The sequence below is a fragment of the Chenopodium quinoa genome, unplaced genomic scaffold (genome assembly GCF_001683475.1).
Source record: "Chenopodium quinoa cultivar QQ74 unplaced genomic scaffold, ASM168347v1, whole genome shotgun sequence".
NCBI lineage: Eukaryota > Viridiplantae > Streptophyta > Magnoliopsida > Caryophyllales > Amaranthaceae > Chenopodium > Chenopodium quinoa.
Window position 1 is genome coordinate 10,424,108 of NW_018742738.1, and position 27,838 is coordinate 10,451,945.

At 39.9% G+C, this 27,838-nt stretch overlaps 1 protein-coding gene across 3 annotated transcripts; it reads left to right on the forward strand.

The window, feature by feature from the left end:
• The first annotated feature begins 16,109 nt into the window (after positions 1–16,109).
• LOC110724231 (transcription factor GTE10-like) lies at positions 16,110–27,314 on the forward strand. Of its 3 annotated transcripts, none has more exons than XM_021903641.1 (11): positions 16,110–16,470; positions 16,745–18,061; positions 18,285–18,333; positions 18,446–18,586; positions 24,019–24,089; positions 24,289–24,358; positions 24,519–24,599; positions 24,683–24,798; positions 24,884–24,950; positions 25,069–25,199; positions 26,384–27,314. In XM_021903641.1, exons 2-11 carry the CDS (start codon positions 16,784–16,786, stop codon positions 26,666–26,668), a joined length of 2,289 nt encoding a protein of 762 aa, XP_021759333.1. In that variant the 5' UTR covers positions 16,110–16,470; positions 16,745–16,783; the 3' UTR covers positions 26,669–27,314. The 3 variants fall into 3 exon arrangements, with proteins under 3 accessions (XP_021759333.1, XP_021759331.1, XP_021759332.1); XM_021903639.1 differs by having other exon boundaries at positions 16,111–16,470; positions 18,446–18,601; XM_021903640.1 differs by having other exon boundaries at positions 16,111–16,470; positions 16,775–18,061; positions 18,446–18,601.
• Positions 27,315–27,838: the final 524 nt, after the last annotated feature.

Genomic DNA, 27,838 nt, shown 5'->3' on the forward strand with positions numbered 1-27,838 from the left:
TTACGGTAAACAGGGCGAACCAAAACAAATAAGAAATACGAATTAGCAAAATATGCTAAGTACGATAAGTGCAAGATAGTGTAAACTCAATTTATTTGCAAACATGCTTTTAAAACCAATTCCAATAATTAATCCAATAAATTCAAAACTCATTATTCCAAAACCGATTCCAATGATTCAATATTCAAAATAATAGTTATTAAAACCATTCATTTATTAAGAACCAATTCCTTTTAATCCAATTCCTCACCCAAGTGTGCACACCCCCAAGCTAGTCTCCTTATATTACAAGGCTATTCTTGAGGAAAGACCCGGTCATACAAAGTCCAAGGCCTTATCAATAAACCAAATCCGCATAGTGGGATTACTAACATGCTTATAAAGCATTACTAATAATTCAATGGTTCAATAAATCCTTTTAATATCCAATAGTTCCCAATATTATTTAAACACAAAAAGTAATCCAAACTGATTAGGGGATTTTTATCCACCAATCACCGTCTGACAAGTGGACCAACCAGGTTCCGCCACGTGTCCTTCACGAAGGCCAACAGGAGCTTGCCACGTGTCAGTCACAGATACGTCCTCCACGGACCACTTAAGACACGCCACGTGTCCACCCATGCCAAGTGGGACAACCGGCCATCAAGGCCCATTTCAGTCTAGAGGCCCGATCAGCCCTAGGTTTACCTTAAACCTAGAGAGTTGCACGCTTCCCAAGGCTATAAATACTCGATTAATCCTCATTAATCAAAAAACAACAAAAAAACAACCGAATAATTAAGAGATCAAGCAGAGAAGAACAGACTTATTAACAACCGGCTAATCTCGCTAACGACGCAGATTACCAACACTAAGCACTCTCACCTAGAGAGATCTCATTACTTTACTTTCTGTATTGATTACTCCTTAATCAGGTACTAACTTGACCGTTGGAGGCGGAGCTCTCAGGAGTCTCCGTTATTTTGCAGGTACAGACGTCCGGTTCCAGTCTCGGAATTGTAACTCTCCCGCAGGACATCAGAAAACCCCGAAACATTTGGCGCCGTCTGTGGGGAGAGTACTTCAGAGATGGCATCCAAGTCTGTACCGACTCCAGAAGAGAGGCGTCCCCTAGACGACCCTCAAGTTCAGTCGGACCATGATACCGAAAGTGAATTTGAAGTTGAAACTCATACAGCTCCAGACGGGACCCTAAGGGCCCGCCGTACCCGTCATACTGAAATAAGGGAACGGGAGTATCTTCAAACAGGAAGCGAGCCAGCAGGCGCACCGCTTGCTCGGCAACAGCCGACTGATGGGTCTGCTCCCATCACAAGGAACGAACTCATGACCTTCATGAGGGACTTCAAGGGAGAGATCCAAGAGTTGATCAACAAAAAACCGCCTGCTTCAGTCAAAGAGCAGTCGGCCAAGAAACCTTCCACTTCACTGAGGAGGAAGCCAGTTCAAGGGCGAGAGGCGACTCCCCATCCTAAATCCAAGAAGCGGGAACCGTCTGCTCTTGATTTCACAAAATTCCGTTACCCTACGGGAAATAGGAAACCGGTTCGTCATATTCAGGCGGACGGGTCAAAGCAAACGTTCACAGATGCTCGGCACCTGCTAGAGCAGAAGAAGAGTGACCGATTATCAGAGTCGGCTTCTACTTCAAATTTTCAGGACAGTTTGCGAAACGCCTCGATGAGGCCAACTCAGTCGTACCATGAGAGTCAGTCAGGCGGCACCTCCCGTCAGTCCGACTTTCATAGTGCCCAGGCGGTACCAAACTTACCATTTGTGCCGCAACAACAGTATTTTATGCAGCCACCTCCATTTGGTGGACCTGCAGCAAAAAACGTCCAACCTATGGACTGGCAGCTACGGCTGCTTAGACTTGGTGAACAGCCGTCGGCCTTCTCCAAGGAAATTACTGAAGCCGCTCAGCCGGCCAAAGTAAAAAATGTTTTAGTAGGCGCCTATGATGGCACTACTAACCCGGAAGACCATCTGATGGCATTCACCAACCTGATGTACCTTCAAGGGTTGGATGATCCCACTTGGTGCAAGTGTTTCCCAGCGACTCTCAAGGGAATTGCACAGCAATGGTTCGGCAACCTGCCGACTGGTTGTGTAAACAGCTTCAGGACGCTTGCTTACTTATTTGCCTCCAACTTCGCAATGAACATCCCTGCGAAGAAAACGACCCTTGATTTGGGAACAATTCAGCAGGGTGAAAAGGAGGGGCTTCGTTCCTACATCAGGCGGTTCAACCTGATGAGAATACAGATTCAAGGGTTACCGGATGAGGTAGCTTATACTGACTTTTTTAGAGGTCTCAAAGACGGGTCTACCTTCAAATTTGATTTAGTTCGAAAAAGGGTGGCGACTCTTCAAGAGGCCTTGATTGAAGCAGAAGCCTATATACAGGCGACTGATCTGTGTACGATGAAACAGTCGGACGGGAAGAGGTTCGACAATAGAGAGGGACGACAGAAACAGTCGTCCAACAAGGATGAAAAAAGAAAAGGGGTCTGGGCGGCTGATTCCTCTAAACAGCCGGCCCAGAAAAAGAAAAAAGAATTCAAACCATACTCCCCAAAATATGTGTTTAACAAGGATAACCAGTTTATCCTAAAAGAAATAAAGGGACGGCTCTCAATTGAGAAGCCGCTCCCCATGAAGGGTTCTGCGAGCAACCGGAACCAAGACAAAATCTGTGCTTATCATGATGACATTGGTCATCACACCAATGACTGCATCAGTCTCATGCGGTACCTAGACCGATTGGCTGATCAAGGTGATCTTGACACTTATGTCAAGAAATCTGCGGGAAACACTTCCTCAAAAAAGCAGTCGGCCAAAAAGAATCAGCAGGCCGACAGTTCTGATACAGATGATGCAGTCGTCTACACCATTGCAGGCGGCTTCTCAGGAGGCGGCCCCTCTATTAGGGGTAACAAAGATAATATAAGGCGGTTAGATGTAAATTCCGTTCACCAAGAACGACCGTCCAAATATACATTTCCTGAGATTGTCATCACTGAAGAGGATCTAGGAGGAATAAGGGGGCCGCATGACGACCCTCTCGTTATTGAATGTAAAGTGGCCAACCAGAGAGTTGGTCGAATCCTCATAGATACCGGGAGCTCTTCAGATCTCATCAGCAGCAAATGTCTATCAAAACTGAAATATCAGACGGACTGCATACATCCGGCCTCCCACCCTTTAATAGGGTTTGGGGGAGGAGTCGTCCACCCACTGGGACGAGTAGATCTACCCATCCGCCTGGGCGAAAAAGGGGAAGGACGACACATGGTAGTCCGGTTCCTAGTGGTAGAGGAACTCTCTGCCTACAACATGATTCTGGGTCGACCAACCCTGAATAATTCCAAGGCTGTTATAATCCCGTCACTTATGCTGCTTAAGTTTGAAAGGGACAATGGAACAGTCGGCTCCCTTAGGGGAGATCAGAGGATGGCCCGAGAGTGCTATCTCTCGGATGTCAAGCCCACTGTTATGGCCACTGGGTCAAGTGGAGAAAAAACAGACCTTGACAATGTCAAGGAAAGTGCGCCTGTTCAAGAAACAGGCGACAAAAAGAGAAAGGCACTCCAGACTGAGTCCGCAAGAAAAGCAAGAAAATAGCAATCATTGGCAGAGGACCGGCCGGATGAGTTCCGCCCTCAGCCGGCTGGTGAGCATGCGGACCTGATATTAGACGACTCCCATCCTGACCGAACAGTCAAAGTAGGGACGGCTGCTCTAAGAAACCTTGGTGCCGACTTTCACAACTTGTTGAAAGAATACAAGGACATCTTTGCATTTGAAGTCCATGAAATGCCAGGCATTAGTCCTGATCTGGCAGTACACAAACTCGCTGTGGATCCGAAAAAGAAGCCGGTACGGCAAAAGAAGCGGAACCATGGTGAAGAGAGAGGTCAGGCGGCAGCCGCCGAAGTCAAAAAATTACTTGATGCAGGGTTCATTCGGCAATGTTACTTCCCAGATTGGGTTGCAAATGTGGTACTTGTTAAAAAGCCGAATGGCACCTGGCGAATGTGTGTAGACTACACAGACTTGAACAAGGCGTGCCCCAAAGACAGTTACCCTCTGCCTAAAATTGATAACCTGGTCGACTCAACAGCCGGCCATGCCTTGATGAGTTTTATGGACGCCTATTCTGGTTTTCATCAAATTCCTTTGTGGAAGAAAGATCAGGAGAAGACGGCCTTCGTCACTGATCAGGGATTATACTGTTACACGGTCATGCCGTTTGGTCTTAAGAATGCTCCGGCTACCTTCCAACGAATGATAAACACAGTGTTCTTTGATCAGATTGGGAGAAACGTCGAGGCATACATTGATGATATGATTGTCAAGACTAAACTTCAGAAAGATCATCTGACGGACCTCCGAGAGACTTTCGCCACACTCAGGCGGCACCATGTCATGCTCAATCCCAAGAAATGTGTATTTGGAGTTGAGTCTGGGAAATTTCTCGGATTCCTTATCAACCAGAGAGGAATAGAGGCGAACCCCGAGAAGGTACAGGCGGTCATTGACATGCAGTCGCCTCGTACCGTTCGAGAGGTTCAGAAGTTAACAGGTTGTCTGGCGGCCTTGGGAAGATTCCTAAGCCGATCAGGCGACAAATGCCTATACTTTTTCCAGGCAATTAAGAAGAAGGCAAGGTTTGAATGGGGGCCGGATGCTGAGGCCGCCTTCCAGAAATTAAAGGTTCACTTGCATTCCTTGCCGAGGCTGGTTAGCCCTTTGCCCAAAGAAAATCTCTACATGTACCTGGCCGTCTCTGATCATGCGTTAAGCGCGGTGCTCCTTGCTGAAAGGGACGGCTGTCAACTCCCGGTCTACTTTGTCAGTCACGTACTGAAAAATGCCGAGTTGAGGTATCCCCTAGATCTCTGATCATGCGTTAAGCGCGGTGCTCCTTGCTGAAAGGGACGGCTGTCAACTCCCGGTCTACTTTGTCAGTCACGTACTGAAAAATGCCGAGTTGAGGTATCCCCTAGTGGAGAAATTTGGTCTTGCACTCTTCATGGCTGTTAAAAAATTGAAGCCCTACTTTCTGGCACATGCAGTCGTCGTGTATACCGACCAACCGATCAAGCGGCCCCTTACCACCATGGAGTCCTCCGGACGAATGATCAAATGGGCCATAGAAATGCAGAGTCTCGAAGTTACTTTCGAGCCTAGAAAAGCAGTGAAGGGGCAAGCCTTTGCTGACTTTATCGTAGAGATGACTCGTCCTCCTGACTCTCAAGTTCCAGACCAAGTCTGGAAGGTATATGTGGACGGAAGCTCTACTTCAAACGGTTGTGGAGCAGGCGTCGTATGTCAATCTCCAGAGGGCAACAGGTTCGAGTATGCTCTACGCTTCAGTTTCCAGGCTTCAAACAATGAGGCAGAATATGAAGCTTTACTAGCCGGGATCCGCATGTGTAAGGCGGCAGGGGCAAGGAAAATAGACGCCTGTTCTGATTCACAACTGATAGTGAGTCAGTACAATGGCGAATACGAAGCAACACATCCGGCCATGATCAAGTATTTACAGGCGGTCCGACAAGCAGTCGGCTCCCTTGAGGATTTCCATCTGATCCAAGTGCCGAGATCAGAAAACAACCAGGCAGATGCACTTTCGAAATTAGCATCATCCGCCTCCTCCGATACTCCTCGGACTGTGTTTTGGGAAGTAATGGAGAAGAGAAGCATCGAGGAAAATCCTATTGGAATTCTAGACAGAAGCTCAACCTGGATGGATTCAATCAGGGCATATCTGACAAACGGTACACTGCCGGATGATCCTCAACAGGCGGCAGCACTGAAAAAACGAGCCTCCTGTTTTGAAATTATACAGGGAGAACTTCACAAGAGGGGGCACCTTCAACCCTTTTTAAAGTGTGTTACTCCTGAAAAGGGACGAGAGATACTAGATGATCTTCACTCTGGTTTCTGTGCTTCCCACATAGGTGGTAGGATGCTTGCTCAAAGGACAAGGCGGCAGGGTTACTTTTGGCCTACTTTGGAAGCAGATGCAATGGAGATGGGGAAAAAATGTGACAAGTGCCAAAGGTTTGGCAAATTAATTCACCGTCCGGCTACTGACCTCACTACCATTCACAGCCCACTACCGTTTGCTAAGTGGGGCATGGACATTCTGGGGCCATATACGCCTGCTACAGGCGGCAGAAGGTACATACTTGTTGCCGTTGACTACTTCACTAAATGGGTAGAGGCGGAGGCTGTAAAGGGAATCAAGACGAAAGATGTAATTTCATTCATTTGGAAAAACGTCATCACTCGGTTCGGGGTTCCCATGTCTATGGTTTTTGATAATGGCCCCCAATTTGAGACGCCTGTTCTCAAAAGCTGGTTGGGAGACCAAGGAATTGCACATTACTTTGCATCTGTCGGCCGTCCACAAGCAAACGGCCAGGTAGAAGCCTTTAATAAAATCATCTCAGACGGTCTCAAGAAAAAGATTGAACGAGCAGGCGGCCTATGGGCAGATGAACTACCACATGTTCTTTGGGCCATTAGGACGACTGAAAAAGGGGCGACTGGAGAAACTCCCTTCCTCCTAACTTATGGTGCAGAAGCTGTTCTTCCAATAGAACACTACGAGCCGACTCTTCGAGTAATGCTATATGATGAAGAGGCAAACTGGGAAGCTATGCGCCTGGCATTAGACTCACTTCCTGAAAAAAGGGGCAATGCTGTTTTGCGCCATGAGATCTATCGCCTAAGAATGACTAGATCATACAACAAGAAAGTACACAGGCGCCCACTCAAAGTAGGGGACTTTGTACTTAGAAAAATGGAAGCAGTTGGTAGGGCCAATGAGTCTGGAAAACTAACTCCCAACTGGGAAGGACCCTACCGAATCTATGCGGAAGTCAGGGACGGTACCTACCGTCTGGAAACACCAGACGGACAACCGTTGCCTCGAACCTGGAATGTAGATAACCTTAAAAAATATTTCTTCTGAATGATGTAAAGTAAAGAGCTACTTAATAAAGTTTGCACTTACTATTCAATATTGTATTACGAGGGGCATGCCGTCTGTACCTTTACAGTCGGCTACTCTCCATTGAGTTTCACTATCTTTAGAGGGGCATGCCGTCTGTTCCTTTACAGTCGGCTACTCTCCATCGAGTATTTTACTCACAATACTTAGCTAAAAAGATAAGGGCCTGGCCGATCCTGTACCTTACAGGCGGCTACCCTTCTTTTACTTAGCACCTACGTTCACCAAGAACTTACCAAGGCCATCGGCCGAATGATCAGACCAGGCGCCAATCCACCTGATCAAAACTAAAAAACTAATTCGACCTGTCCCAACATCATAGCAGGCGTCCGACGGCATCCCTCCGGATGAAATTCGTCGCAGAGAGCAGCTCCCTTTTGGGTGGAACATTGTTCTATAAACTAATTACACGGCACCTATACGACTGTCCCAAAGGGCAACCACGTAGCCGTTTTTGAGACAAGGATAACTCTATCACTAACCAAACCAGTGGTAGCAGTTGACATCTGAGTCAGATGACCGCCTGTATTACTTGGGATAAATGCAGGGGGTACCTATTGAGTTAATAGCCAACAAACATTGGCGAATCAAGGGGTCTAGCCGGCCTACGCCGCCTGGTACCTCTACTTCTCAAACAAAGTGACGGCGACTGAGTAACTCCAAAGTTAACTCATAGTCACTCCTTCAAATTTGGTATGGAACCTAAAAGGTTTGAGTCGTCCGCCTGTTTTAAACAAACAAGGGCACTCGAACCCCTATTCCTACTGGATAACCTATTAAGTTAATAGCTTACATTGGTGAATCAAGGGGTCTAGCCGGCCTACGCCGCCTGATACCTCTACTACTCAATCAAGATTGTGACAAAGACTAAGTAACTCCTATGTTACCTTAATAGTCACTCAAACTTAGTATGAAGCCTAAAAGGTATGAGTCGTCCACTTGTTTTTAATAAACAAAGGCTCTCAACCAATACTCTTGCTAGGTTAAAAAATAACGAGTTTAAAGCCAACATTGGCAATAAAGGGAAACAACCGGTACCCGCCGCTTGTTTTCCTACTTAAATTCCTTGGCTACTAGGTAATTCTATTTACTTGGTCAAATTGAATAAAGAGTTCGAATACCGATTGATTAAATGGCCGACTGATCATCTATCCTGGAAACAGACAACCAGTCGTCCAGGGGCATAGGCGGCATACTTACCTGTCTAAACGTTTGGCCATACACAACAGTCGGTCAAGTGAGCAAACTTCAAATACTTAGACAAATTTGAACAAAAACAAAATATTTGATTAAAATGAGCCGGCCATAAAAGACCAGCAGAATATTCAAAACCCCGGCCCCCTGGCCGGGTAATTACAAAGCAAACGGCACGCAGGCCGTGAAAAGAAAAAAATATACTTAAAGCTTAAGAAGGGGGCAGTTCAGTATCAGCAGCAGCCGCCTGGTCAGCACTCTTCTTGCTGGACTCGGCCTTAGCTGCATCATTTTTTGATGCCTTACCCCCAAGTGGCACAAGCGCCACAACCGGCTCTTCCTCCTCCAACGCAACGTCCATCGCCTCTTCTTCAGCAGCCGCCAGGATCTGTTGATTATATATTTCCGAACACTGGCGGTACGTTCTTTCCCATGAGGCAAAGTCGGCACTGGGGAACAGTCGTTCCCAGGTCATGCGTTGGATTTGGGCGGAGTCTTCCACCATCTCCCGGACGAGCTCTTGTTTCTCTTGCTCGGCCTTGTCCGAGAGCTCTTGGGTAAGACTCTTCTCCTGGTTCACCAGGCGTTCTTTTACGTTAGCCAAAGATTTCTCCATGGCTTCGTAAGAGTGCATTTTTTGGCGAAGGGGTTTCAGCTCGGTTTTAAGTTTGGTGACGGTCCCCTCCAGCTCGTCAACCTTCTTTTGGGCCGTCTCTAGCTGAGCCCGAACAGCGGCGGTCGCCTGCGCCTGATAATAAAGAAGATCAAGGGTCAGTACTTCATTTTGGGCAATTTGAAACATTGCCTTATCACAGCTGGAGGCGGCCATAGCCTTTGCGGCCTTTACCTCTTTGTTTTTCCGATCAATCGGCTTGCGAAGGCTGTTGACTCGGAGCAGGGCCTAAGTACAAAGAAAAACAGGCGTCAGTTTCCAATCAAAAGAGTTAACAGGCGTCCTGGAACTCAAAAGCTCAAAAAGGTGCTAAGTATACCTCAGCTAGGATCCCCGAAATTCCATCGAGGTCAAGGGTGCCGGCACCCTTGACCGCCTCCCTGTCAGATGGAGGAACTATTTTAACCATTGACTTGGCTACCTCAACCAAGTCAAGTCCCTGGGGGCCGGCTGCATTAAGCGAAAGGAAAAAACAAGTTAGACCTAATCAAGAAGGAAGCAAGGGTGAGTTTTTACAAGCAAGTGTCCATACATCTAGGCGGCCCCGCCTGGGTTTTTGAAGAAGTGGCCGGCTGCTTCTCAGCCGCCACTGTTTTCCTGGAAGACCCAGGAGAGCTTGCAACAGTCGTCCTCCGGGCCTTGGGGTCCGGCTGTTGCGAGGAAGAAGCCCTTGGAGTGCCAGACTGAAAACAAAAAGAGTTAGTATATGCATAATACAACTAAAAGGAGGAGTTTTCAAAGCTTACCAAGGGTGCCTCCTTGCTGGGGGAGTCGACATACGACTGCTTCATTAGTGAGACCCGCAGCATGGCCGCCGCAGTCTTAGATGCTGTTATTTTACTCATGGCGTCGGCTGAAAGAAATAAACAGCAAAGTTAGTAAAAATTCCAAGTAAACAAGGCGTGAAAAAACAGAGTATTCGTCAGGCCGGCTACCTCTAGAGCACCGACTGCCGAGGCCACAGGCGGCCAAGAAGTACTCGTCATAGAGCCACTTGAAGCTCGGGACGCAATTTAGGGGTACTTGCTCTCGTACCCCTGAAGTAGAGTTCACCCTAGTCTCTACTTTGAAGAGTCCTTTGTCTAGGATCTCTTTTTTAGCCTTTGGGGGAACAGGCGGCATGCTGCGGCCGCCTGCGAGAAGAGGTGGATCCCTGTTCCACTTATTAAAACGTTTGTTCAGCTCCGTGTCTGAACTCTCGATAATAAGGAAGGTGTTCCGCCAATCCTTCCATTTGTTTGCCTTACCTCTCGTCATGAGGTAACCCCTATGGCTTGTCAATTGATACCAGCCGGTACCTCCCGACTTGGGGGTCCGGCTGAGATAGTTCATGTGGGCGAAAGCCTCAAAACTTGGCTCCACCCCGTTCAGTTCGCACCCGGCCACATAGCCGAGTACGTTTACCCAAGAGTTGGGGGCTAACTGCCATAACCCCAGATCATACCCATCTAAAATCCGCTGAACAGCCGGATGTAATGGGAAGCGCAGTCCAGCTTTGATGGCCGCCACATAGCAGCCAAAGCAGCCGTCACCATAGCTGGTACCAGCCGGCCAGACGACAGTATCTTCTGGATCCGGCACAAACAGTAAATACTCCGGGCCCATTTTGTGGTTAGCAATAAAGCTCGCCACGTTGTCTCGCATGGTTGCAATCCGGCCCCGGGGCACCCTGCAGTAGTAGGGGGCGTTTTCCTCTCTGTAAGAGGCGGACGGCTCTGCCCAATTATCCCCCTTCTCCACTGCATGAGAACTTCTCGCCTCTTGTAGGCGGCTATGTTTTTCTTCTGAGCCAGAAGAACTATGGTCAGAAGAGCTGGATTCGGACTCGTCCCCTGACGAGTCCGAAGAGGACGACTCCTCCCCTCTCCTAGAGGGGCCCGCCTCCTCTCCCTTAGAAGGAGCAGAAGGAAAATTAGACATGTCCACGGTTAGATGAGAAGGGAACACCTTGGTCCCTCTCTCAGCACTGTCAGCTTGACAGTCGCCTCGTTCTACATCTGGCGCCTGGTCAGATGTTTCGCTAAGGAGCACCCTTTGGGAGGAGCCGTCTGAGTTTGATATCATAGCAGTCTTTTTTGTTCTGGCCATCACGTTCTGCATAGACACAGATTCAGTCGGACTTTGTATAAAGGGCAAAGATGGGTCCAGAAAAGGGCAGGCGGCACTCCTAGTCCTAGATTCAGCCGTCCCCGGTGACCGGCTGATCACTAACTTAGGGCGTGTCGTGTGCTTCCATGGTGCCATTTCAAAAAATAAAAAGAAAATTAAGAGTAAGAGAACTGAGTTACCTGAACGGGTGACGGTTGATGAAGTCCTGGAAGTTCGGGTCAGTCGGCTTGTCAGAACAGGCGGTAGGCAGAAAAAGTCCGAAAATGTCAGAGCAAGTTCAGGGGTCCGAATGTTCTCGCAAAAGTTCTCAAATGTGAAAATGACCGAAGTCAGCACTTCCTTTTATAGGCAAAATGAGAAGGCGAAGGGTCGCTTCCAAATTCAAATTTGGGCGGGAAAATCTCTCGGCCGTCTGCAAGGTGACACCTGTAACGGGCCGTCGCCTGTCACCGTGCGACACCTGTCACAGGCGACACGTGACCAGTCGCGTGCCACCTGTGAGGGGCAAATGATTAGGGGATTTTTATCCACCAATCACCGTCTGACAAGTGGACCAACCAGGTTCCGCCACGTGTCCTTCACGAAGGCCAACAGGAGCTTGCCACGTGTCAGTCACAGATACGTCCTCCACGGACCACTTAAGACACGCCACGTGTCCACCCATGCCAAGTGGGACAACCGGCCATCAAGGCCCATTTCAGTCTAGAGGCCCGATCAGCCCTAGGTTTACCTTAAACCTAGAGAGTTGCACGCTTCCCAAGGCTATAAATACTCGATTAATCCTCATTAATCAAAAAACAACAAAAAAACAACCGAATAATTAAGAGATCAAGCAGAGAAGAACAGACTTATTAACAACCGGCTAATCTCGCTAACGACGCAGGTTACCAACACTAAGCACTCTCACCTAGAGAGATCTCATTACTTTACTTTCTGTATTGATTACTCCTTAATCAGGTACTAACTTGACCGTTGGAGGCGGAGCTCTCAGGAGTCTCCGTTATTTTGCAGGTACAGACGTCCGGTTCCAGTCTCGGAATTGTAACTCTCCCGCAGGACATCAGAAAACCCCGAAACACAAACCATTCAAAACATGATTTAAAAATCAATCATTCAAATACTTTTATTAAAATAAATACTTTCAAACATAATTTATTTCAAAATCAATTTAATTCAATCACCAATTAAATCATGTAAAACATGTTATTCAAACCAATTACTTTCAAAGGTATCTAGGCACCTAAACGTACCTTGATCCTTCACACAAAAAGAACCTCAAGAACCTTGATTGAACACACCCTACAAATAAATGTAACCTTAATCAATATAAGGTTAACAAATAATCACAAATAATTAAATTAAAACCTCCCAACTATATGTTCATGAACCTTTCAACATAAATATTATTAAAAATCTGATTTTATATAATTAAAACTATTCATAATAATTATTTATAAATCCCCCATAATAATAATAATAGTTGAATAAGAGAAGAGAATAAGAAAATATAAGAAACCAAGGAAAAGAGAAGAATTGGATTTGCGTTGGAAAGAATAGGCAGAACTTGCAGAGGCTATAACTCCTTTGATATAACTCCGAATTGTGTGATTCTTGAGCCTAACCTCAAGGATTTTTTGCGAAGAACAATATTTTATGAAACGTAAATACCCCAAAACTGACCAGAAATACCCGAAAATTGGCTTCAAAGATAAACGGGATGATTTGTGTAAAAAGAGGAGAAGAAAAGTAGAGAATTGGTGTGAATAAGTGGGAAGAATTAAGGGTCTATTTATAGTGTTGAGGGTGTAGAAAGGATAGAGCTTAAGGTGGAATGAGATTAGAATAAGAACATGATAAATTTACGTTTGTTGAATGAATTTGAGTAACATTTGGTCTAAATTAGTAGGTTGGTTAAAAGATAAGAAAAATTAAATGGATACACATATGATTGGGAGAAGGAAGATAGGAACAAAATGAGATATAGAATTAGAGGTTAAGTTATATAATTATTAACAAACTAAGGTGATAAAATCACTCTTAAAAACATGATAACTAACGTTCACAACTATTTTATTTATTTATTTATTTTTAAATAAAAACGAAAATCATAATAAAATAATTGAATAAATAAATATTTTAGATAATATCAAAATTAGTTAAATACAATAGTGTATATTAGATATTTCTCTTGAAATAGTTAGTATAATAAAGTACGAACCGACCTTAAAAAAAGATAATTAAACTATATTATTAATTTAGAAATCCGAAAATAATTAATTATTCAAATGATTAAATACTTATATTTGATGCCAAAATTCAAATATTATTTTGGCTCCAAATAATGATTTTACTATAATACCCTTTTTATAAAATAATTCTTAATTAATTAAATAGAAAATACGTATGAAAATATGGGGTATTACATGATTAGTCGAGTTGCACGAAGGTTTTTGATGAAATGACCGAGTGAAGGGAGAATTATAATAAAGAGAGAAAATAATGTGGAGTTTAAAGAAGGAGGTGGTTTCGGTGGGTGGGTCGGGTAGGGGAGGGAGTGGCCGGAATCAAAAAGGGGAGGAGAAGGGAGATGGTGGCCGGAATTGAGTCGGGGTCGGTGGCAGGGGCTGCCAGAATATGGGTTTGGGGTTTTTTTTTATTTTTTATATTATTTTATTTTTCTGTTTTTATTAATTTATTTTATCTTTATTTATTTATTTTTAATTTTTTTTACAGTAGGTTGACACGTGTCTAGTAACTTGTAATAACAGATTAGATGACCGATTAGGACCATTTAAAGTGGAAGAGATATAAAGGTCGGATCATTATAAAATAGTCGAAATGTGGGATTATTTTGGGCGAATGAGGCAAAGGTTTGATTATTCTAGGCAAGTTTTCCCTTTTTTTTTCTTAATAAATTAAATCATTATTTGATGAGATAATTATGAGCCCCACTTAACGGAACCCTAATGGATTTTGTTAAATGGTACTACATACCTTGTTTATGTTAAGTTCATTTAACTTAGCCGAGTCCGAGCATAATCTTGAGCTTTCAAGCGAGCTCAAAAATATGTTCAAGCTTGGTTCATATAGTACAATATATGTTCACGAACAACTCTTTTGTTAAATGAGTTGAGACGAGTGTTTCATGAACGAACTTAATAATAAACGAGCTTTAGTTGTACTTTTGACAATTTGAAAATCTCAAAAGTAGCATAATAATTAAATCTTAATTATAAACTTAAGAATTAAATTAACAGATGTGAATAAATCAATAATTCATGAAACATAAATAAAATGAGATGTTCATGAACATAAATAAATGAGTTCATGAACTTATTTGAAGATTCTGAACGAGCAAAGCATATCCATGTTCGTGTTCAATAAACGAGTTTTAAAATTTGTTCAAACTTGGCTCATAACCTATATACTAAAAGCAAATCTTTCCATGACACTTGTCATTACCTTGTGAAATTTGTTTGTTTTTTTTTTTTTTTTTTTTTTTTTTTTTTTTTTTTTGCAAAATCTTAAAGTAAACTATTTATACCTTATGTATTTTCTTTTCAGTTTGACAATCTTATTCCATCTATATCCAAATGAAATATTTTTGAATATCTTTTATACTTTATATTTTGTAATATTATTGCCAAAAATATTTAATAACCATGATTGCACAGGATTTTAACCTAGTTTATCAGGTAAACAGACATGGACGAGCTTCAACTGAGCTCGAACCCGAGTAGATTATTGATTGGCTCACTTCATTTACACCCCTAAGTAAAACCTATATTTTGTAACTTTTGGAGGTAGCAAAATAAAATAAGTTTTAGATAGGAAACAAAAGTCAAAACAAGGTATTTTGGTGGTAGCAAAACTCAAATTTTCCTAAAAAAAATCAATTTTGAATGAATGTTTGTTAATTGATGAGTGTAAGAGCTATCTAGGTTTAGTTATTGAACTTTTGTTAAAAGAAAAAAAAAAACTATTGAACTTGTGTAGAAAGTGAAACACAAATTCTCTAGGCGGATCGGATGTACATTAATTTACAGTAAGATAGGTTAAAGTTATAAAAAAAAATGTTTAAATTTAGGCCTTATTGTTTGGTTCACCTTATTTTTGCTTATCTGATTTGGTCTGTCTGATGTGATCTTATGTGATTTGGTCTGGTGTGATATGATCTGATTGCCTGATTTGATAAAACTTTGACCTTAAGTGTACGATAATCTATTAGGAAAAAATATATCAAGTGGGGTCTTGTTAGATTCGTAATAACGTGTATTTTATTATTATGCAATTTTCATAACTCTTTTCATTACAGAATGAAAGATAAATAGCGATACACACTACACATAAAACGATGATCTATTATGAACTTATTTTTTCTAATCTAATCTAGTCTAAACTTATTTTTTCTAATCTGATCTGATCTTATTTTTTCTAAAATAAGTAAAAATAAGGTGAACTAAACAATGCAAGGCCTTACTCTTTATACTACATATGTTATTTTTCTAATAATAAATTTTATTTTACAAAAAAACTTATAATGTATTAAGTTAATCATATAAGCCTTTATAATATGTAATTACGAATTTATAAGAAACTGGTTTTGTGTCCCGTACAATGCTCGAGTTGTTTACTGAACTTTAATACTTTTTTTTTTTATCTAAAATATATTTGGTATTTCAAATCTACCCATGGAATAATAATCACTTGACAATCATACTTGTAAAATTAAAAATCTAGTAATACCGCTCTTAAAGATGTGGGTGGTTTTAAGAAAGAGTTTGGGTTGGTATTGAAAGTGACGCAAGTAGCATGATTATAGAAAATATTGGTACCTTATAGAAAATAAAATTCTAAATCAAAAGTTTTATCGAAAATAAAACTCTAAAATAACTTTTTTATCCTACTAAATAAATCTATCCAAATTTTATTGAAAATAAAACTCTTAAATAACTCTTTAACCTACCAAATCTATCCAACCTTTTTATCTTGTTCAAAAATATTCAAATAAATTCTAAGTAAAGTTGGAATGTTAATTGTCGTTGTCTTTCAGTGAAAGTGAAATTTCATCAATTATGTCGTATGAGAGGGTATTTAACATATCACAAAGAGTCAAAAATTTTTAATCGAAAAGAAATTTTCCATCTTCATCGATTAGTTTCCCTACTTCAAAACCAAATTTAACACTGTCTTTCCTTAATTTTCTCTACCTATTTTTTTCCTTTACTTTTTTCTTTTTTCTTTTTCACTTGCTAATAAATTTCACTCCTTTATTACGAAAATACCCCTATTATTTGTGAAGAGTATAACAACTGTTATTGAATAAAAACGACTCCGTTTTCCGCTGCGTCGCTAGTTTTCGCTACACCCCTCTCCCCTTTCTCTCTCTCCACCATTGAAGCGAACTCTGAATTCTCCATTGAAGCGGCTTCTGAGCTCTATTTCCTCCATTGAAGCAGCTTCTGAGGTAAGATTTCTCTTTTTTCTTTTCATTATTAATTGAATATTTATAAATTCACAATCTTGAATTTTATTTCAATTTAATTTTTCAGTATAGTCAATTTAGGGTTCTTCCAAGGTGAATAATTGAACTATTGATTATGATTGGTGAAGTTATTAAAAATTGTAATGATTGATTTCGTTGCTAGAATTTTGATATGAATTTAAGCGAGAAGAATTTAGGGCGATTTTCGAGCCGAATTTGATAATTTGAGTCAAATCTGGTTGCTAATGTGTTGCAGGATTTTGATTATATAACCCTTTAATGTTAGGTCAAAATTATGAAAAAAATGAAAATGGACATGTTTTCCATGGGTCCAGGGCGCCCGCCCGTCATGCCCTGGATTGGGGACGGTCCTGAGTATCGGCATGCTGTGGAAACCACGGCCGAGTCGGAGGGTTTTGGGAGTTCGGGTCGGGTAGACACGGAGATGACGCTTTCTGAGGATTCGTGTTCTCCAAAGAGGAAGCGTATCAGTTTAAATGGGGATAGTCATGATCAGTTTGGGGTTCCTATGCAAGTTTTGTCATTTTCAAAGATGTCGAGATTAGAAAGGAAGGATTTGGAGGTTCGGTTGAGGAGGGAGCTTGAAGAGATTCGGATTTTACAGAGGAGAGTTGCATCGTTTAGTACGGGTGCTGCTGTTTTATCACCAGCGAGTGACATTCGTAGTTGTAGTGATGGGCAGAAGAGGCCTCCACTCGAGAATCCTCTGAGACGACCTGAGCATCCAGTTCAGGGGAAGAAACAGTCTGTAGGTCGTAATGGGGCTCGTGTGAAAAAGGGGTTTTCTAAACAAATTGATCCTCCAAAGCAAGTCACATCAGTAAGTACAGCTAACCCTATGCTGATGAAGCGATGCGAAAACCTCTTGAGTTGGTTGATGGGACATCAGTATGGTTGGGTTTTTAATGAACCTGTTGATGTTGTCAAGCTAAATATTCCTGATTATTATACTGTGATAAAGCATCCCATGGATTTTAGTACAATCAAAAACAAGTTATCTAGAGGGGAATACACTAATCCATTGGGCTTTGCATCAGATGTTAGGCTTACTTTTTCAAATGCGTTGACATACAATCCACCTGGAAATGATGTTAATTTCATGGCCAATGCACTTAGTAAATCTTTTGAGCAGAGGTGGAGAGCAATTGAGAAAAAGGTCCCAACCAATACAGATGCTCAGGTATTGCCTTCTCACTTAAATGCCCCCATACGGAATGAACCAACAGCCCATCATATTCCACCTTCTAAGAAAAAGAAGGTTGCTCCTGTGGGATATGTAGGGAAGCCAGAGCCTATTAAGAAGGTCATTACAGTTGATGAGAAACATAAATTGAGCACGGAATTAGAGGCATTAATTACTGAATTGCCAGATACTATAATCGAATTCTTGAAAGCAAATAGTTCTGCTGATGGGCAAGATGGTGAGGAGGAGATTGAGATTGATATTGATGCTCTCAGTGATGATGTGCTATTTAAGCTACGAAAATTGTTAGATGACTTCCTGTTGGAGAAAAAGAAGATCGAGGCAAGGGCTGAGCCCTGCGAAATGGAGGTACTTCTTTATGCTGTATCCTATTTATGGGTTCAAATTCTTTATTTACTATTTTTTTCTTTTTTTGGAAAGAGCTTACTCCTAGTTTGTCTCCCCCTGTCATGTGTTTGTGACTTATGACAGTTATGAGCATCTGATTAAAACACTGTGACTTTTTGTGCATTCTGTGTAACAACTGCGATGTTTATATGATTTCTTTCTTGATTTCCTCTCTTTGTTACAGTTACATAATGAATCCGGGTTTAGCAATTCATCTATTCAAGCTGGAAAAGGTATTTCTGATTTATTTAGAAGGATACTTGGATAAAATGCTAATATAGGAGTGAGTCCTTTGTTTAACTATTTAATTACTTTATTTGTTGCTCTGGATGGTTCATGTCTCAGGCAATGATGCAGTTGATGAGGAAATTGATATTGGAGGTAGTGATCATCCTATTTCAAGCATCCCTCCAGTAGAGACAGAGAAAGATACAGCCAATAAGAACAATAGATGCAGTAGTCCAACCAGTTCCAGCAGTGACTCAGGTTCATCATCTAGTGGTTGGTCCTTTAGTTAACTTTTTTTGCTTTGATTCCTTTGCAAGAGCTCTTTATTGTATATTATTGACAGATATGAAAGGATGTACTATCCCATATGCCCATAGAATTATTTGGCTAAAACCAGCAAACCTTCATGGCTTTGTTTATGCTTGCATTGTATTTATAACCATATTCTTGACCTACTCCATCCTTTTTTCTAAATCTAATTTATTTATTTTAGGCTTTTCCACATACATTAAGAAAACTAGTCAGGTGGCCTTTAAAGTAGTTAAATGTGTGCTAAATGACAAGATGTACAGAGTGATAAAAGGTAGTAAGAAAACGTGTTGGAATTTTGGGAGAAACTGGTTGATGTGATGGAGAGAGAACTAGTAAGAGAAATTAGGATACACTTTATATTAGCAGGGGTATGGGGAGCCTTTTTCCAAAGTAGGTTAGTAGAAGATAAAATTGGGAAATCTTAAAATGGCATTGTAGAAGATGAGTCTAGGGCAGTTGGAGATCTATTATGTTACCATTGATACCTTCTTCAATTCATTTTGATTTAGTTTAATGCTAATGTTGCTAGGAATTGCTCACTTTTAATTATTGCTTTTGTACAAAATTTAATTATTCTTCTCTAAATCCTCTCTCTTAAGTCATTGTTTTCTTACACTTGGAATTTGCGGATGTAGCTATTTAGGGTCCAAGGTAGGTCAGCTTCCGACCAAACAAACAAAATTTTATCTAAAAATTTAGTGATTGCAAATGACTATGTCTTAGAGGAATGATAACCTTAAGATGTATGAGTATATGAAATGCTTATCAACAAAAGTAGTAGGATGGCTTTTCTTGATTATGTATAATTCTAGCTTCTAATTTACGGGTAAACATAATACTACCTCCTATTCTAAAAAAAATTTACATTTATTGTTTGCATAATAATTAATGCAATTGGAAAGAAAAGTTGATGTGGTAAATGGGTGAAAGAAAAATGGTGTATGATCTAAAAGGTGAGTGGGTATACAAAAAAGGTCGGTGAAGTAAGAGAGAATGAGTGAAACAATGTAAATATTATAGGTTAAAAGGGTTAAGGTAATGAGGATTTGTTCTCTTCACCATATTTAAGGGGTCCTTATTTGAATTTTTAAAGTTCTAGTTTGGTCTCGTCTTCGGTCAGAGTTATAATGTTTATGATATTGTTTGATTTGATTTGGATTTTTCTAGGTGTGGTCCGATTATATGAACAAGTAATAAGAATGAGGTGAAAAGAATAAAACCTAAAAGGGGTTTGCCAAGATTGGAATAAAGTTAAAATGTTAATTTTTTTTTGAAATGGACAAAAAACGTAGTTCAAAATCTTTCAGAAAGGAGGTAGTATAATTTGGACTTAGTAACATAAAGTTCCAAAATATTTCAGAAAAGAGTTAGTATAATTTGGACTTAGTTATAGGATACTAAAATAATTGTACTATATTCTGAATATGGGAATGTGATATTTATATATCCATGTGTGAGGTGGACTCATTTTTGTCATTGCTAATGCTTGCTTTGCATTCCATAATTTAATGCACATCTTTTGTCCACCTTATTCCTTCTTTTTGGGAATGTTTTCATGTCACTGTGTCTATGTGAGTATGTGGGGATGTAGTGTGGGGGAAGAGTGGAGTTATATCTAGATATTGTTGCCTTGTGATGGTTTCATTTGGTTCTGGAATGGAATAGATTGGGAACTAATACTTACCTTGCTAAATTGTTTGGTTTGAAACTTAAATGGGATTATACTTAGAGTGGAATGGATTTAGAGTCATAGGGGTGAGGTGGGTATGATTGTAGGGGGTTGGAATGGAGTTTGATACCACTGCTATGAGGTTCCATGGCAGATACTGCTCAATCAATCATTTAATTATTAGAATGGTGCCTGCTCTATTCCAATGTGTCAATCACTTAAACCAAATACCCGTTTAATATGTTTCATGTGTTGGGCAGTTATCTTCAAAATTCATGCTGGTAGCTTCTTTGCATTTATCATTACTTCCTTGGAAATCTAGGAGGGTCACTGTGCCAGTGTGGCAATGATTTAGAAGCTTTTATCAGATGTGCAGGTTACTGAATTACTGGTATATGAGTTGATCAATGTTTACCTTCTGTACATTGTTAAAATCTCTCAACAAGAAACGCTTTCAATTTGCTTATCATTATATGCCATTGTGGATGTTGCTGGCCAGTGATCTTCTTCAAGAAATTGTACTGTGTTTGTATTTGTTCATGTATCGAATGGGCAATGCCTAAGTGATATGTGTGGAAACTAATATATTTCTTCTGATCTGAGCATGTTTTTGTACTATTTTGTTGTGTTTGGCTCTGTGCATATGTAACTGCTAAATATGTCTAGTTTAATTTTAATTAGGTACAAATGCTGAATTGGGACCACAGTAATTAGGATAGAGCCTCAGTAGATTCAAAGTCTAGATTTTTCTATCTGATATCTTATTTGAGGAATTTATATGATTTCAATTGTGATAAGCCACGATTAGGATTTTTGGTATCAGCATAGCACTCCATTTTATTCTTAATTTCTTATCAACCTTTTGAGAGTTTGGTTTGGTTAATGTCCCTCAAGCTTGCAGTGGACTTTGTATAGAAAAATCTGCGGTAGTTTTGGGGAAGCATCAGAATTAAAGGCAATTAAGGAAGAGCAATGAGATGTGAAGTGTGGTTGGTGTATCAATATTGCTTCTAGATATGAGTAGATTTATCTGGATTTTGTTGGAATGACTAATGCTGATGGATCTAGTGAGTGTTGGGTGGAAGATTAGAAAGGTGTGATGTGTGTGTGTGTTTTTTGGGGGGTTGGGAGGGTTATTGTTTTAACTTTATGTTTATGTTATTCCTAAGCAATAGTAGAAACTAATAATTAGCTCTTTGTTGCTATCCTGCTAACATTTTAGTATGATGTTTAACATTAGAACCACTAATTGACCATAGCTGAAAGTGCTGACTCATGTACCATGGAACGTATGGATGCATTTTGTTTTGGATTGTCATTTTTAGCAGAAATACCCTGTCATTAACTCATTATTAGACCAGTGAAACAGAACATACGCTAATCTTCCCGACTTGTACTCTTGATTTAATGATCATGCTGGGAGATACCATGTTTTGACATGGACACAATGATGGTTAAGTTTGACTGACGTTAATTGGATGGTTACTTTTATTTGGTTGTTGAATGCGATGACATTGACAATCTGTGAAGTACTTTAGCAGTTTACCCTACAGATTTCTTCTTGATCTAATAGGGATGTACAATCCTGAATTTTCTATTGCTGGAATTTTTGAATTGGCTTGCTGATGAACTTTAAATTAGCTTGACCCATGTCCTGTGGGTTCTGATTTTCTGAAGCAGAAAGCTGCTGTGGATAATTTTGGCAATAAACCTTGAATAATTAATGGGTTGTGAAATACCGGCCCATCAATTGAGTTATCATGTGCAATTGTGATAGGGTTAATCAATCATTGTTCGGGAAGCATATCTATTTTTTAGTACGTCGTAACTGTTGTTGATTGTGGAAGGAGATAGCTTATGTATCTCTCTTCGAAGAACGAGTTAAATTTGTGCTCCTAGCTTTACTTTCAAGTTTCAAAATTTGAAATATGGTTGTGTTGGTGAGTTTATGTGTACTTCTGACTTCTAAGCTTTGTCTTGTGCCTGGTGTGTATGGATTTCCTTTGGATTGATATCATGTTAAGTGGTTCCTTTGTACACGTCTCTCTTTGCCTTTGAGAAATTGTACCCACACTTTTTTCCATCCGTATTCCGTACTATACGGGAAACAGTCTAGCAAGCTTCCTCATGAGACCTAACTCGTGTGTTTTGAAAGAGTTGAAGTTCTTTAAGACGGTGGGATCCTAGGGCTTACATATGAGACAAGAGAAAAAGGACACACACCTAAGGATGAGGAAGGGTTGGTTTTTTTCTTTCTATTTTCTTCTTCTTCTTTTTTTTTTTTTTTTTTTTTTTTTTTTTTTTTTTTTTTGAAGTTTTACTGGACCATTCTTGATAATATGGGATTAAGCCAGAGACCTTGCCCGAGGAGTACGGAATTGAGAAAGTTACGTAAAGTTCATAGTTTTATATTAGTATTCACTGATGGATTTATCCTGAAATCATTATTTTTTTGTCATGAAATTGACCATGGATAGTTTCTTTTTTCTTTTATTTCAATTTTTTTTTTAATTTTTTATTTGGGAGTATTGAATACATCCATAATTATGAGCTTTTTTATTTTTATTTGGGAGTATTGAATATATCCATAATTATGAACTTCATGCTCCTCCTTCCAAGAGATATGTCCAAGCTAGGGCACCCTCTTTGTAGATGTCTATTGCCTTTTAGTTAATGTGTAATTGCACACAATTGATATTTTTATTCAATGCTTTCCAAATTTTCAACAGAACCAGGTATAAGCTTTTTTCGTGTTCTAAAGATTGAATTTTTAGTGACATACACTGGACTCAGATTATTATCTGGTGGAGAAAACAAGACCAGCTTTGGCTTGGGTTTGAGGAATGAGAGACAAGTGTAATGCTGCTAAGTCTCATATAGTCATATCTGATTAATAATGAGAGGTATTATTGATTTGTGAGAGATGTAGCCTAAGAAAAATAGTTAGGCCTTTTATAGGCCTAGCTTTCTCACCAGTGGTTGTGCTGTTGTTTGGTTTCTTAAGATTCAGTTGTTCAATTTAAGAAACCCGGAGCTTTTCCTAAAAAACTCTTATGGTTCTAAAATATAATTGATGAGAGGAATTATATATATGATTTTTATAAAAGCAAATTATGAAGGACCTTGCTGGTGAAATCTCTGTCAAAAGAAGCATTGTGTATTCCTGTTTTAGAAGCATACAGACACCAGCTAATTCTAAATTCTTTTTATATAAGCACTCAACAAGGTGAAGTTGTTGCCCAACTTGTGCTTAGTCTTTTTCCAAAATTCATTTCTGATATATTGTTTGGCAGCAAGTTTTATTGGTGATTTTATTTTTATATGGTAGCTGCTCTTGGGTGGCTCTCTTGTGTATGTTCAAGTTAAGAGACTATATGGTTTCAGTAATTTGTAAAGCCTTCTATATCGTTAAGAAAACTCACATGTAGTGGGGGCAGTCACAAGCTCACAACCATATCTATTGGTGCTTCATGATTTGTTGAGAACTGGTGAATATGATGCAATGAGCGACCCATATTTTTAGCTTCTACTATTGTGTGGGAAACTGATATTTTGCTTCTGTTAGCTATTGTCATTCTTAGCGTATTCTATCTTTTAACTTACTGTCAAAATTTTGCTTTTGGCACTTTACCCTTTTTACTTAAGTGATAAAATTGTTTGTATATGATACTCTCGCCCACGTTAATGTGTTTGCTTCATTGATTTTCAGATTCAGATTCAGGCAGTTCTAGTAGTGAATCTGAAGGCGCAAAAGCTTTACCTCCGGGTAACAAGCTGCAGGTACATTTGTAACAACTATTCTTGTATGTTATGATGAGTTCTGTGATTGTTTCTTCTTATATCATCAATTCCTTGTCATCATATTTCTTAATGTCATAAAATACAACACCCCCCCCCCCCCAAAAAAAAAAAAAAAACAAAAGGGAAATTGTAGTGAAATATGTTTTGGTGTACTTATGTCTATTTGCATCATTGGTAGCCAACTGCGAATGCCAACGAAAATGCAGACCAGAATCGAAGTGACATTGATCAAGAAGCTGGGATAAACCGTGAGTTTCTACAAGCTTGCATATGTTCCTTTGATAGAAATAGAGTACAAGCTTATGGATATGATGCCCTTTGAGTTAATTGTGCATTACAATTTTTTTTTAATTTTTATTCAGCTCTTATTTTTATCTTATTCTGAAGTCTTGATTTTATGTGGTACAGAATCTAGGAGCAGCTTGAGCCAAGTTGAACAAAGTTCCCAGACTAAGCCTCTGTCAATTGAGGTGGATGGTCATAAAGAGGGTAAGCATGAAAATAAATCATGATCAGAAGAGTGTGCTGTTAGTTTGAGTTGCTGTCTTACCCCTTGAGCTGTAACGTGTTAGGGGAGAGTGCTCCATCTGAGAGGCAAGTCTCCCCGGATAAGCTATACCGTGCTGCTTTACTGAGGAGCCGATTTGCTGATACAATCCTCAAAGCTCAAGAGAAGACTCTTGAAAAGGTGCCATGAATGCTTTGCTTTAGTTTATTTTTTTGTGGTTCTGTTGTGCTTGGTGTCATATATTGTGATATGCTACTTTATACAGGGTGAAAAGCGTGATCCAGAGAAATTGCGGTTGGAAAGGGAAGAGCTTGAGAGAAGGCAAAGAGAAGGTTTGACACTATTCCTTATATTTTGAGCTTGCCTTACTGGTTTTATCTAGCTTTGGGCCTGTGGCCTTTCAGTCTTAATTATGTCATGATAGGTAACTGTCTTGTTTATGTCAATCAGAAAAGGCTAGACTACAAGCAGAAGCCAGGGCTGCAGAAGAGGCAAGAAAGAAGGCTGAAGCAGAAGCTGCGGCGGAAGCCAAAAGGAAGAGGGAATTGGAGAGGGAGGCTGCACGTCTTGCTTTGCAGAAGGTACGATGATCATATGGTACATGGTAGCATGTTGAAAATTTATGCTTTGATGCATTTAGTTGTGGACCAAAAGAACTTGAATCACTTGAAAAAGTTCTACTTCCTACATCCTGTTTTGTTGGAGGCTTATCACCATTAAGGGTTTGCATAGTTGTCATGTCTGATTAAATATTGACCTGCAGTAGATATCTTATGCTTACAATTGTGAAATCTCTTAGGCAGTGTTTGGAAACAATAATTTCATTTCAAATTCTATATTTCAATTCTGGAAATTTAAATCCTTGCTTTCAATTCCAAATTACTTTTTTGGGAAAACAATAATTTTAAATCCAGAATTTCAAAGTATCCATTGTGTTTGGCAATACTTTAGAATTTTAATAACAAATAAATTTAACTAATAACTAGTGTGTAAAACTCCTCAATTTTTCAATAATCAAAACAATAACCTTCATCATCATCAATTCCGAAAATCTTCTACTCACTTCTTATCCAAAAAAATGGTTAATCATATCCAGACTTGAGATTTTGTAGCCCCAAACCCACTGATATACATAGGATCTGACGATTTCATTAACCCGTCGTCGAAGCCGCCGTCATTAAAGGCGAAGGTGGTGGAGGAAAGATAGAGACTGCTCAATGGAGGAGAGAGAAAGAAAGTTGATGATAGTGCGATAAATGTTTGACGAACTTGACGAGCTTTTGACGAACATAAATATTTTCATCATCATGAAGGAAAGGATTTGATGAAAGGGATGAACTAGTATTAAGTATATACAATAGGTGTTTGAGTATTGGGGCTGGGTTAGGTTGGGAATTCCAAATGACATGTTTTGACTCATTATTTCAAATTTTTAGTTTTATGAAGTTTTCTTAAATATTTCAGAATTTGGGCTAAATTCAGATTTCAAATTCCAACTCATCCAAACACTATAATTAACCCAATTCCAGAATTTCAAATGAAATTCAGGTCTATTCAAAAAAAAAAAAAAAAAAAAGAAAAAAAAAAAGAGAGAGAGAAATTCAGGTATCCAAACAGAGCATTATGTCTTTGCTGCATATACTATATGACACAGTGCCTAGCATGTCATAACTGAAAATTTAATATTTTCCAATTCTAATTCATTTAGCTCTGAAAATTCCTGTATTTTTATGTTCAATCACATGATCTTTTTGGCATCATACAGATGGAAAAAACAGTGGATATCAATGAAAATTGTCAGTTCATGGAGGATCTTGAGATGCTCAGTGCTGCTCCCCCTGATGATCTGTCTAGTTTTATGGGCGATACCAGCCCAAATAATTCTCAAAATGGCGGTCTGGGTAGTTTCAGATTCAGGGGAAATAGCAACCCCTTGGAACAACTTGGGTTATACAGAAAAGATGACGATGAAGAGGAGGAGGAGGTTGAGGCCCCACAAAATGCTACAGATTCAGCAGCAAACGATGTAGAGGAGGGGGAAATCGATTGACTAAGACCTTAAACTCTTCCCAAGCGTGCCAGTATTTCTAACTCAAATGGAGGACTGATTTCCATAGGATGTTGGGATACGGTTCGTTCATTTGTCTATCTCTGCTTTGGAGCTTTTCATGAACAGTCAAATGGAAGCAGAGTTTAGCTCGTTAATAGTTCAGCTACGAGGCCCCTTGGATAATCTTGGTTTAGCTTCGATTTTACAGTGTTGGAGGTTATTTGTCATTTGTGCAAAAACCTACATAAAAAAAGTAAGCTGTGGCATTCATTGTCAGGGTGAAGGTAGCTCAGTTAATCAGGCTTTTTTTGCCCTTTATTTTTCCTGTAAAAAAGCAAAATTATTATGTAACGTGAACCATGGCACTGCTCCAGAATCAGGGGTTTTTAGTACATGTTTGGCACTGCATTAGAATCAGGGTTAGTACATGCATGCCTGCTTTATAACCGCGGGACTTAATTTATCGAACCTTAATTGTTCATACACTCAGCAAACAGAAGGGGGAAAAAAATATTCGATCTTTTTTCTGTTAAACTCTCAAACTCGCAAGTCCTAACTTCCCATGTATTTGCGATTTTGCGTACATCTTTGAAAAAAAAATGAGGCATTTTTAATGGATACTTGGTGAATGTCTTGGGTTATGCCATGGGTAGCTGGTTGTTTACTTATCTTTGAATATCATATTGTAGTGTTTACATATTTGTTAGACAAATTTATCGTAGTCTATTTTAAAATAAGCTATAACTGTATTGAAGTTTTTTATACTAGTATATTCTAATTTGATTTTTTGTATTCTTTATTACCCTTTTTGGATTATTCATACATAGTGATCTATACAGTATATTAGTATAGCTGTATGTTTTGCATTAATTTTAGTTAGGGATTTTATCACCGGTACCCTCAATGATTTGACTTTTATCAATGGTGCACCTCATTAAGTTTTCATTATCAGCGGTGCCCCTAATATTTTCACCTAATTGCTACAGTGATCATATTTGATTTAAACGTTTAGTAAACGTTAAGTGTGGGTATTTTGTGTGGAATATGTCAGCAAGTGAGTTTACGATAATGCCCTCCCAGTCATTAACTCTCCCTCCAAGCCCAACTAACATCATTTATCACAAAAAAAAGGCAAAAAAATTTGATCGTCCAACTTCCATACTCTCTCCC

Coding starts and splice junctions, on each gene's coding strand:
- LOC110724231 (XM_021903639.1), top strand. CDS start 16,784: ATGAAAAAAATGAAAATGGACATGTTTTCCATGGGTCCAGGGCGCCCG. Junction 24,951..25,068: donor TGAGAGAAGGCAAAGAGAAG/GTTTGACACTAT, acceptor TATGTCAATCAG/AAAAGGCTAGACTACAAGCA. Junction 25,200..26,383: donor CACGTCTTGCTTTGCAGAAG/GTACGATGATCA, acceptor GGCATCATACAG/ATGGAAAAAACAGTGGATAT.